The sequence below is a fragment of the Cornus florida genome, unplaced genomic scaffold (genome assembly GCF_030987335.1).
Source record: "Cornus florida cultivar Cherokee Brave unplaced genomic scaffold, ASM3098733v1 CherokeeBrave_3.0.0_Hap2_Chr02, whole genome shotgun sequence".
Lineage (NCBI taxonomy): Eukaryota > Viridiplantae > Streptophyta > Magnoliopsida > Cornales > Cornaceae > Cornus > Cornus florida.
The window spans coordinates 91922183-91935415 of record NW_026775572.1 but is presented as its reverse complement, the minus strand read 5'-3'; the positions used below and the strand labels follow the sequence as shown (position 1 = coordinate 91935415).

Sequence of the window (13233 nt, the reverse complement as noted above, 5' to 3'; positions counted from 1 at the left end):
ATGCATCGAGGAATATATATATATATATATATTACAGTTGTTGGATTATGAAGAGGAGTATAACAGATATGATATGAAGGGGTGGATTGGAAGAGAACAAAGACGTGATGGAAGAGATGATGAACGGTTTTTTTTGTCATAATTTTTTTTAATTCTAATCCATGTGGGAATGGAATGCTCATTCCATTGTTAAAGAGAGGGAATGATATAGTGGGAATGGTCATTCCCAGAGAATGCCTCTTGATTCTCTTTCCAACTTTAATTTAACCTACCAAACATGGGAATGGAATAAAAACCATTCCCATTCCCTCTTAATTGATTCCATTCCGTCACACCAAACTAGCCCTTAGTGCCAAAATCTCATATAAGTTTCTTGATAGTACAACCCCTTTCATTTTCCACAAGATCTACAAACTTGATGAAGTGTGTAAAAGCTTCGGACTAGTCTTTCAAAAAGTACACCAAGACATTTTACTGAAATCATCAATTAAGAACGTGAAGTACTTACTTCCACCAATACTTGTGGTTCTTGTAGGACCACAGAGATCCATGTGAATCAAATCAAGAGCTCTTGAGGTATTCTCTTCTTTGGAAGGAAAAGAAACCCTAGTTTGCTTTCCTTGTTGACAGACTTTGCCGGTGTGATCTTCTTTGAATTTCAGCTCGGGTAAACCCTTTTCAGCTTTGAACTTCAGTATCTTAGTAATGTTCCTTGAGTGAACATGACCAAGCCTTTTGTGCCACAGAATCCTTTCATCAATAGCTGATAAGTTGCATGGAACATCTTCAGTGATTGTGTAGACATTTCCTGAAGACCTAGTAGGTGAGAAAAGTAGTTTATCTGTATTTTGATCAACAATCTTGCACTTATCTTTGTCAAAACAAACTTTGCTACCTGAATCACAGTTGACTCACACTTAGAAGAGTGTGTTTAAGTCCTTCAACATACAACACATCAGTGATTTCAGGGAGCTCTTTAGACCTTGAAATGGTGTCTATTCCAACAATTTTTGCCTTTTGATTGTCCCCAAACACAACATTTCCTCCATAAAACTTATTTACAGATAAAAACTTTGAATTATCACCTGTCATGTGTCTTAAGCAACCACTGTCAACATACCATTTGTCATTAGAGTTACAAGCCTTAAAGGCTGTGTAAGCCAACATGCTAATTGAGTTTAACTTCTTGGGAATCCACATCATTTTTGACTTTATGAGATTTCTTTTGTCTTTCGCCTTCAAGGAATGATTCAAATCAGATTTCTTCACATAGGCAGGGTTGTATCTAGTTTTTTTTTAAGGATGAGGTAATGAAATCTTTCTTATTGATCTTCAATGTAGTATAGGTACTGTCTAGAATCTCATACCTAGACCTGGTATCCTTTATAACAGGAAATGTAGCATACACTTCACCAGTTACAGACTTAACAAAGACTGTGAGCTTGGTTCACCTTTCCTGCAAGATTAGAATTGTAACTAATGCCTGTTCTTCTAACTTGTTTGGTGGAGTTCTTCCAAATCTCAGACATTTTAAGGGACCTTTCTTCAAGAGCAAGAGCAAGAGCAAGAGCTAGAGCAAGTTCTTCTTTACATTTTCTGGTACTCCACACAACATCCTAGTTTCTGAGTTTTCAAATACAATGCACAGTCAAAGAGATTGAACATAGAATTGAAAGCTTGACCTTTACATGCTTGGTGAGTAAACCCCTTGACATTTGAAGATCTGTGTTGAGTTTCTTGATTTGAACTTTCTGAGAATCACACTTTTTTTTTTTTTTTTTCATAAATGGTTTTTGTATAAAAGGAAAAAGATATATATTTACAAGCTCACAGAGGGCATACCCTCAGGAAATTACTGGAAAGAAACAAATTCTTAATGAAGAACCATTTCCAGTAAAAACAAAAAATACCAAAAAATATGAAATAAAACATCAGTGGAAACTACTCAGTTGCCCCAAATACCAATAGCATCCTTCAGCCCAGAAAAATCCATGGTGAATGTGCCTAACAGCACCATATAAACCAAACTCTAAACTATGACATAAATGATATTTACCCTCTGAATATCACACACTTCCATTAGAGCAGCTCTAGCTACCACCTCCAGAAGAAGACTAGCTGAACCATGGAGTTGATTATTTCTTTCTCTCCAAATAAACCATAAAACTGCAGCAAACTAACTTTGGAACCTCTTTGAATTCTGATACAGCTTATCCATCCACACAAACAGATCCCATACTGAAATAACTTCTTGAAAGAGCTGTAAATCCCATCCCAAAATACTACCTATCATCTCCACATCCCGTGAGAGAATGGACATGAAACAAAAATATGGTCAGTGGTATCAATACTTTGTTGACAGAGGGAACATCTAGATTCTAGCAGCCAAACAAACTTTCCTCCTCTGCAAATTAACCATCGAAGGCAGTTTATCCAAAAGAACTATAACTGCTGTAATAGACCAGCGAGGTCTTGCCTTACCCCAACACAATTTAAACCAAGGCATCTCGGCATCCCTTAACCTTATACCATCCCAGGCAATTTTAAAGGAAAACCTACCCTCATCCCACAGCAATTTATCATCCCCCTCATTAATCACAACATTCTGCAGAAATAATTTAAATTGCGCCAGATTTTCATGTTGCAGACAATGAAAATTCCAAGCCCCAGTGTGAATTAAAAAACTTACCAGGGTATCTCTAGGCAACTGAGAATCACACTTGACAACAAGTCTTTCACATTCAACCAGAACCTCTTTAATATCATCATTGTCACTCTCTTCTCCTTCACTCTGAGGTTCTGAGACTTCTTGTATAGCCATGAACAAGCACTCATTTTTAGGTATTTCTTCTTTGACTTCTTCAGGAGTTGTATCCCAATCAGTGATTAGGGCCTTCTTTCCAAACCTATTTCTGTTGTTGAACCCTTCTGGTTTTCTTTGGTTTTGGCCTTTGTTTGAAGAACAATTTGCAATGAAGTGTCCAGGCTTTCCACAACCATAACAAGTTTGGTTCTGTGATTGACCTTTCTTCTTAAACTTGAATTTTCTGAACTTCTTGGCAAGAGAAGTAACTTCATCATCTTCTAGATCACCATGTTCTGACCTTTGTTCACTTTCTTCAACCACTTCCTTTGCCTTGAGAGCTGCTTGTCTTCTGTGTTGGGTAGGAACCCCAATCCTTATTTCATAGGCTGTGAGGGAAGCTTGAAGATCATCAACTTTCATCTGAGACATGTCCTTGTCCTCAAGAATGGTGACCTTTGCATTGAACCTGGGAGTTTAGGACCTAAGAATCTTCTTACATACTTCAGAATCCTTTACATCTTCACCTAAGGCCTTGATGTTGTTGACAATTTCATTGATCCTGAACAAGTAGTCTGAGACAGCCTCCCTTTCTTCCTTTTTACAGCTTTTATATTGGACTTTCAATAGTTGTATCTTGTTTTCCTTGATCACATTGTTACCTTCATGAGCAGCCTTGAGGGAGTCCCACATTTCTTTAGTTGTTTTACAGTTTTTGATCCTTGTGAACTCTTGTTGCTTGAGAGCACAGAAGAGAGCATGTTTTGCTCTTCCATCATTTGCCAAAGCTGCTTTGTCATCAGCTGAAGGATTATCTGGATTGAGAACAACCACACCAATAACAGTGGCATGCCAGACATCATAGGACTGAGACATGAGAAAGGCCTCCATTATAGTCTTCCAAGAATCATAGTTTGATCCATCAAACCCTGGGGTTTTGTTTGTTACTTGACCTTCATCCATTTCTTCAAGATGTTTTCTGCAGCTTGATTAAAACCTTTGTAGGGCAAACCAAAGCTTTGATACCAATTGATGAACCAAGAGGTGGGGTGAATTGGTTCTTTTACTAAAATCCTTTCTACACTTTGAAATATTTCAATGCAATAGGCTAACACATTCAACCACAAGTGCTAAGTGATTTTTACAAGGAAAATTTCTCTCAACTAGAGATCGAAAACCTTGGTTCCTGGCCATAGCTAATGTAAGCTCCACTAGCTGTAATGCAAGTAGATACACACTCGGCCGTCTCTCACTCTACACACACCCTAGCGCACAACAATGCACACATGCACTCCCCCTGTACTAAGCAACCCTACTTGGACCCTTTGAGCTCTCACTATACTCAAGCTATTACACAAGATAAGAATGATTAAACAGCTTAAACTATTAAACAACAGCTTCAGACCTTCATTCTGCTGAAATTGTGATAGAAGGTTAAATCTGGAATTTTGTATTGTCACAGACCTGAAAATGGCACCCTCAACCTTATACCAACATTATACACCTGCTCAGATGATATTCTCAATGATTCAAGCAAGGCATATTAAAGTCTCAGTTCAATAGGGCTAATACTGCAAAAACCCTAAAACTAGGGTTTTAAAGGCGAAAACACCAAGTGACCATTTCTCCCTGTAAATATCAACTTGTACAGCCTTGAATCAACTATAGAAACTTGCTCAAATGATAAGAGTTCAACTCACAACAAGATAACATGCATAAATACTCATGACAGAAGGCTAAACCAGAAAAACTAGTAATAAATGCAGGTTTGAGACATCAAACTCAACTACAACAAGAATATGAACAAGACCAGTAGTTTTACAGTTGTAAAATGGTAAAACAAACTTGTCTCAACCTCTGGAAACCTCTGAACTTGACTCAAGCATGGATTCAACCTCTGGACCAGGCCTTTGCAACAGAAAACCCTCAATACACAGCCCTGAACTTCATCTTCAATTGCACAGTCACACTATATGGATTACTGAGTTAAAATGGATTACAAATTAGTCTTAAAACTCAGTTAATGGTCATTGTTCTTGGTGTCTCGAGTGTACGTCAATATTGCTCACTTGGATGCTCAGAGGGGTGCTCAACAAGGCTTAGGAGGCTGAAGGGCTATAACAGGATATATATAGGGTACATTGATCTGTAATCCTACCCTAAAGAGGAAATCCACATGGCATCATTCTCCAATCATTGGCTAGAGAATGTCCCGATACTCCTTGAGCAAATGACCACAATGTCTCTGCCACCTTGCACATTTGTCCTCTAGTGAACTTACCTTTTGACAGATTGCATATATATATATATATATACACAGCAATATGTAACAAGCTTAACCATTAAGCAATGCTTAACAAGCCTCATTTTCTTATACTAGGATCACGGGACACGTGTCACATATTTGATCTTCATTTGTAAAGACCAAAATACCTCTGTAAGGGACACTTGTCAATATACACAGTTTTCTGCAGCTGTAACTATGGAAACTTGATCAAACAGCGATTTTTAGCATTTCAATACAATGCACTATCTCAAACAAGTGTATAATGATAGAATACAAGTGTGAAAAGACTTAATTGCCCTTGAGTGACTCCGTAGCCAATTATCATCTTTTGAACTAGAGCCTGAAACTCTAATTGGCCTGCAATGAGTACTGTCAACACAATGTACCTTCCTTAGGCCATTTAAAAAGACTTCTTGAGAATGTTGAATGACCATATTGCCCCTATAGATCAATACGAAGTATAATGCACTGAGCATGCCAGAATCACTTGAAGCTCAATGAAATGGACCCGTGACAGATTTTTGACATTTTAAAAGGGCAAACCCTAATTCAAAGATGGGACCAACAAACTTTTATATCTTTCAACACTTTTGATAATATTAGTTGTCAATTTCCATTTTTATTAATTTTACTTCATTCTGTCTAGAGTAGTGCCTTAGTGTCTGTCATTTAGCATGGGTCCTGTATTATTTATTGATAGTTACCAAGATTTGGAAACAATTATTGACATGAAGTTTGTAACATTGTAAATTTTAGTCCATTTACAATTTAATTTTAATTCTTTAATAACACTGAGAATCTGAGATATTACTTTTTTTGGACTGTAGGTTGCATAATTTGTTGAATTTGTCTCTTTGGCCTACGTTTCATCTTGAAATTGGCAGTATTAGCCCTGTTGTTAACATATATTTCGAGTTTTCTCAGGATTGTGACTTTCTAAATTATGGGAAAACTATTAATTGCACTTTGGGTAAACAACAACTTCGTTGTTGATTTAAATTTATTAACGTAGTTTTTCTAATGGTATGTGAATATGACCCATGTTTTGTGGCATGGGTTCATCAACCAATTAGGATGAGAGCTTTGCTTGGTTCTTATGGCCAGAGTCAAAGGCTTTCATTTCATGCATTTGTTCTGCCCACCCTCATTCTTCTGTTAGAAGTTACCAATTTGATTCAGTGATCTGCCTAGAAATTAGAATAAGGGCCAGCTCTGCTTTTGTGAGTTCATCTGATGCATTGTTGTTCTTGGTGGATGTTCAATTGCTTTCAGTGACGAATTTTCATTTGGTATGTATGTGAGTGTCCATGTGCACGTACAGTACAAAATTTCTTGTGTTATGTAATTTGCGCATGTGATTTCTTTCTTGACTCATCCAAATGCTATTCTAAGAATATCCTTTTATTACCCTCTTAAAGTAATTTTAATTTATTCTAAAAACAATTCTTATAGGTTCATAAATGTATTGCTGGTGGAGGAAAGGTGCTTATTCCTACTTTTGCTCTTGGAAGAGCTCAGGTATCCTCATTAACTTATTCCTTGTAATTTACTTTGTAGGATTTAATTAATCAGAATCTGGAAATTTGATTCTATGGCATGCCTTCTAAATGAAATTTCTTGCTACCTTAATTATGGTCCTTACCTGTGCTAATTGTGGGACAGAAAAGGTAGTTGTTTGAGGCTCGATATGCAGTCTCTGCTATTGTGAAGGGTTTTACAGTCAGTAGTCTACATCTAGCATTTCATATACAGTCTTAATGACTTATAATCCATTTCTAATATGACAAAAACCCATGTCAAAATTTAGTCCAGGATCCAGAATTCATGGCGATAGTGGTCGTAAGCAGGGGTGGACCCAGGAATTTTTATTTTTGGGGCCAAACTAGTTATGTAAGAAAATTAAAGCTCTCTGGTTGAAGGTAAACCCCCTTCACCCCTAAGTGGCCTTTCATTATAATTTTTTTTATTTTTATTTTTTATGATTGGTGTCTTAGTATATACTTATTATATAAAAGAAGATTATCTATAAATTAAAAGTATTTCTTAACTGCTTAAGTTAATATTTGTGTTTTCTAGACCTTTCCTTCCAAGTGTGGCCTTCCAAAAGTAAAGTCTAAAAGAGTTCAACTTAAGGTTTTATTGGAAAGGACACATGCTAAATTTTTGAATCTTTTCAAACTCACATTTTTTTATAGAGAGGCCACAATATTAGGGGTTTACAAAATTTTAGGGTCTCACATGTTTATTTTTTATTTTATGTTTTCAAGCCTCGATATGTAGGAAGGCCATTGTTTTTTTTTTTTTTGGGGGGGGGGGGGGGGGAGGGGGGGGGGATTTCCCTTAATAGGTCCCCCCAAGGAAGCACGGATACGCCTAAAAGGGGAAAGAATCCGTGTCGGACATGTCAAAAAACGTGTCCGAATTTATTATATTTTCTTGAATATCCGGACACGCCTTGGACACTCGTCCGACATGCCATAAATATGTGTCCGACACACGAGTCCCATTCTTGGGGGATTTTTAAGAAAGTTTAAGAAACAATGTGAGTTGAAGTATAAATATTAGGAGTTTAATAACTTTCAGCAATATGATGGTAATGACTTAATAGTTTTTGTTTTATAAAACAATTTTATATTAAAATAATTAGACATTTATCCTTATATTTTAGTTCAAGGTTCGAACTCTTGCACGATCATCTTTGACTCTCTTGTTCTCCCACCAACCAAGCTTCGCTACCGGTGGATGGTCTCTCTATATATCTCTCCTCTCTTATCTCTCTTCTTCTTCGTCCTCCTCCTTTCTTTCTTCTTCTTGTTCGACACAAATCCTAGATACTTCTTTTTTTCCTTTCACAATAAATTTCTTTTTCCTTTTTCCTCTATTCCTCATGAACTTTTTTCTCTTATGTGGATTCTTACCTTTATTTTTTTAGCTAAGGCCTTATTATTTTTCTAACAAAACCCTAATCCTCTTTGTTTTTTTTTTTTTTCTCTCTTTCTTAACCTTCTTTCAATCATTCTTTCTTTTCCCCAGCAAAGCACAGTTTTTTTTCATTATGAGGTTGTAAAAACTAGTATTACTCTTAATTTCTTAAAGTACAACATCATATATATAATATATATATTTATTATTTGCTGTGTCCATGTCCTAATTTTTCCGGATTTGCCGTGTCGCCGTATCTGTGTCGTGTCATATTCGTGCCCCATATCCGTTTCTGTGCTTCTTAGGGTCCACCTCTCATTTTAAGGGTTGTTTTCATTGTCGATTTTAGGTGACCAGTTCAAGGAAACAGAGATGCAAGGAAATACAAGGTATTACGACGCCTTCATTATCAAACACAATTTGGAAACCCTCATTATTAAAGACACTTGGGAAGCCCTTAAGCATTTTAGATTTACTTGATGTTTCCATTGCTTTGGGACATCCTTTCTCAGTCGGGTGGAGTTGTCAATGTTGTCATTGGATTTTGGTCATCCATTGCCAGTTGGGAGGTTAGCGTCAATTAGTGAGAGACATTGGTAGTTGCAGAAACATAATAGAGGAAAATTGCAGAAACACAACACAGAGGGGATATTACATATCGGAGATGGGATAGAGAATTATTACTTTAGGGGTATAGTCATATGACTTTTTGTCACCTTCTGAAGTTCTATATGCATATCATGTGATTAGGAATGCTTAGAAGAACATTTTGAGCAGGTTCATGAAAGGTGCAAGCTGAATCAAACAAGCACAAAAAGATTTTTTATTTATTTTTTCCTAAGTAAACAATTTTTGACAAAAAACCAGAACAATACTAGGCTAACAGAGGTCATTCCTGTATCTGAATATTAAAAAAATTCTGAGACATGCATGGGTCGGCATCCGACATAGATTCTTTGCCCTTTAGGTGTGTCCATGCTTCCTAGATCACATACCTCCTAAAAGATCATTCTGGCAGTTTGAGTTGGACCTGGAGAAGTGCCACAGTAAAGGTTGTGGTTCCTGGCTCCCCAAATATTCCACAAAGTGATAGTAAATATTTGTCTGCAGAACTCATGTCTTTGAATATTGTTAATAAACTGAGAAGTAAACCACTGGACCACATTTATAAAAAAAAAAAAAATGTAAACCACTGGACCACTTGATGGAAGGAGTTGACATGGTCCAATCCCAGTGTAGAATTTCACTGAGCCATTTCCAAATCACCCGGGGATTGTTACATGCAAAGATTATGTGATCCATAATATCTGCAGCTTGCATACAGTTGTGGCATATAGATGTTAAAATTATGCCTCTTTTCTGAAGGTTAGTTTATGAGGGTATTTTGTCCAATAAAATAAGGCAAGAAATAATACATGCAGCGGTCTCCCTCCATTCCAAAACAATCTGGACCAATCCTTTTTGGGGTTATAATGTCTGCCATACTTCCAAAAGATTTGAAGCTAAAAATTCCTTGTCTCCACAGGATCTGGTCATCTTCTGAGGAAACAGGAATTGCACAAAAAGTTTGAAGGCCTGTGAAAGGTCAATCGGACAAGTGTAAAAACATCTTAAGAATCAATCACACGAATGGAATCACAAGGCATTTGCAGTTTGAATTGACGCCTATGTTTATTATGGATGAAGACAATGAGGAATTTCACTATGGAAAGAAATAATTTATAAAATGGCTGCGCAAGTCTCAAAAAGCTAATTCTTTCAACTTTTAAGATGAATATTCTCAAGCTCTCTTGAATTCTCTCTCCCAAAACCTCAGGTACACCTATATATATATATATATATTTATGCCTAACAGAACCTATACTAGGACTTCTTTTCCAAATTGAATCCCTATATGGGTCTCTAACTATCCATATCGACCTTTTCTCTTGGCTGCTAGCATTCACCACTGGATTGAATGAACACCATTCCTATTATGGGAAAACAAGCCTTGTCCCCCAAATAAATCCCGTACGGGCCTTCTGAGGTATTAGTACCAGAACTTAAGATGCCATCACATCAGTTGTTTTGGATGTTTTCTTGTTATTCTTTATTGATTTGTGTTGCTCAACTTGAATGTGATGTGTTTCAGATACTTCTTTCTTAATTTAGGACTTGAAAGGATTTTTTTCTTCCACATTTGTATATTTGTTCATTAACTGGGAGTTCGCAAGTTCCTCGCTTTCAATCTACGGGTCAAGAATGCATCTTACGTTATTCATCAGGATGCTCTTTTGCTGAATTGATGATGGAAAATCCTGCCATGTCTTTCATCTTCCATCACTTGGACTCAAACAAAATATCACATTTGGAACTTTAGAGTAAGATCTAGCTGAATTGTCGCACAAAAAAAGGTTTTTTTTTTTTTTTTCATAAGCCATGGCACAAAATAAGGTCCATACATGTTATACAGTAGTTCAAGTGATAAACTCATGTATCTTGAATGTTTGAGTTTATGAAGATGAGTAATTTTCTGGGTCAGGAAACGAAATTACTCCTAACAAAGTTACTTGGGGGCAGTCTTGAATAAGTGATGTAACAGAGGGCAGTTGATTCAGATGCTTATAGTGTGTGCGTGTAGGTCAGCGACTTAGCTACTGTTGAGCAGATTGAAAGGGAATTCGAGATGTGAGAAATGTCTGTCTAGCAGATTGAAAGGCAATTCGAGATGTGAGAAATGTCTGTCCAGTTCCACATTTGTATAAGGATTGCTTTATATGGAGACAAATATCTAAAAATGCATCTGGCCACCCTTAGATTGATTCAACAAGGACTTGGATTAGTTTTATCAGTGATAAATCTTACAGACCATTTATTTGGTGAGACTGCCTGTTGGGCTGGAAAGTTCTAAAATCGTAGAGGAATTTGATCTCTTTAATAATTGTACTAATGGTAAGGCTCTCACCTCACATCTTGGAGGTTGGAAGTTCGAATTCCTTGGGGTCACCCTCAGTGAATTTTCTGATAATTGTCCAGTGCATGTGGAATGGGGGAACTGGATGTACCCGGTGGTGGATTATGGTGCACTCTAAGAGGCCCGACACCACCATCGACAAAAAAAATGAAAAAAAAAAAAAAAAATGTATTGGGGTCTTTTACTCATCCTTGGTGCCTTATTGTGACAGTGAACAATTACTCGGGAAGTAAGACCTCTTCTCGTGAGAGATTTTAAGCTCAATTTCATTAAAAAAAAAAAAAAAAAAGAATTAAATCCAAACCTTTTTTTTTGTATGCCATGCATAATATGTCAAGTATACATGTCAAATGTTTTAGGATGTCTTATCTTATTGAGAATCTTTATTGATTTCTATTACTTTTGAGAGTCATTAGTGTTTTGACAATTCTATTAATGATCGATCAGGAACTCTGTATGCTCTTGGATGATTATTGGGAGCGCATGAATATTAAGGTTCCTATATACTTCTCAGCAGGTTCACTCAATTTGCTTATGCTTTTCCTACTTTCTTTGAAAGTTGTACAATACTCATTTCTTAATTCATATATTCCTACCCGCCATGAATCTTGTTTGACTCCATGCCGAAAAACCAAAAAAAAGAAAAATGAATTATTTTCTATTGTCTTTAAAAACAATGATAAATATTTTACTTACCTTATTTGTCATTTCTAAAACTTCAACTTAAATTAGGTAAAGTAACAAAGGAAATATCTACAGATTATGACACATGATTCTTCACATTTATCTGTGGGTATGATGTCTCTTTGAATCCGTTCTTTTGAAATCTGGAAAGATTGCAGTTTCTTGGTTGATTTATTTGGTGGTGACTGTAAACTCTATCTGAATTGGTTCTTTCTATGTTGATTGGTTTGCTATTGAAATCACTGTTAACTACCATCTACTCCAAAAGCTTAAGCTGTTAGAGAAGGTATAACTTTTTTTTTTTTTGATAAGTAATAATAAATTAAAAAAGGCGTTCAGTAGGGGAACGCGTCCCGTAGACATAAGAGAAATCGGGAACTAAAGCCCCAAAGAATCCAAAAAAGAAATTAAATCATTAGAAGAGGATCAAGAACTTCAGTTCACATAACTGAAGAGAGAACGAATAATAAAAAGTTTCAGTGTCGCTGTAAACGACTCCTTTCCTTCAAACATTCTACTATTTCTCTCCTTCCAAATGCTCCACCAAATACAATGTGGTACAGATCTCCAATAATCACGAATACTCCTACTCACATGACGACCTCTCCAAGCATGAATCAGCTCCTTAGTAGAATGTGGCATTACCCAATACATGCCAAATAGCCTAAGAATAAGATTCTAGCCGTCGTGCGCTAAAGAACAATGCATTTGGAGATGATCGACTGACTCCCCATTCTACTTACACATGCAACACCAATTAACAAAATAATTTGCCCTTTTCCTCAAATTATCGATCGTCAGAATCTTACCCCAAACGGTGGTCCATACAAAAAAAGCCACCCTAGTAGGAGCCATAGAGCGCCATATAGTCTTCCATGGAAAATCATAGGGTGCAAAATTAGACAAACATAAGAACAAAGACCTTACTTCAAAATGACCGTGAGAAGAGGGAATCCAAATCAAATTGTCATAACCCCTTCCTTCTTGCCGATACAATTGATCCAAGAAAATGCTCACATCTTCTAACTCCCAATCCTGAAAAGAGCGCCGAAAAAGAACATTCCACGTAATTCCACTATTATCAAGCTGATAACAGTTAGCTACAATGGCATGTCTATCAACTGCAATACTATATAATCTGGGGAAAGTACGACATAAAGGCTGATTCCCACACCAAAGATCTTCCCAAAAATGAACGCGACTACCAGCACGAACTCTAAATCTAACATAAGGAGAAAAGGCATCCCATCCTTTCTAAATGGATTTCCAAGCCCCAACTCCTCCCGCAATAGAAACCAGACGTGTACTCTATCCGCCAACATCATCCCTATACCTGCAGGAAACTAATCTACGCCAAGGGCGTTGTCTTTCCTTCCCGTATCTCCACAGCCATTTGCCCAAAAGAGCTTGATTAAAAGGAATCAATCGTCTAATACTGAGACCCCCTAGTTTTATAGGCTTGCAGACTTGCGCCCATCTAACAAGGTGATACTTGAACTATTCTCCCCTTCCTCCCCAAAGGGAATTCCTTTGAATTTGTTCAATTCTATCAGCAACGGAGCATGGAATTTGGAACATAGAAAG

At 36.8% G+C, this 13233-nt stretch overlaps 1 protein-coding gene across 4 annotated transcripts in view; it reads left to right on the top strand.

Moving 5' to 3' along the window:
• LOC132295462 (cleavage and polyadenylation specificity factor subunit 3-II) overlaps positions 1-13233 on the top strand; it is a 65861-nt gene that overhangs the window by 26777 nt on the left and 25851 nt on the right. For all 4 annotated transcript variants that reach the window (XR_009478480.1, XR_009478479.1, XR_009478481.1 and 1 more), the window contains 2 exons: positions 6543-6608; positions 11413-11482. Coding sequence is in view for 1 of the 4 variants with exons in the window: in XM_059793736.1 (XP_059649719.1) it covers positions 6543-6608; positions 11413-11482 (136 nt within the window). In the remaining 3 variants the exon portion in view is untranslated. The remainder of the gene's footprint in view (positions 1-6542; positions 6609-11412; positions 11483-13233) is intronic.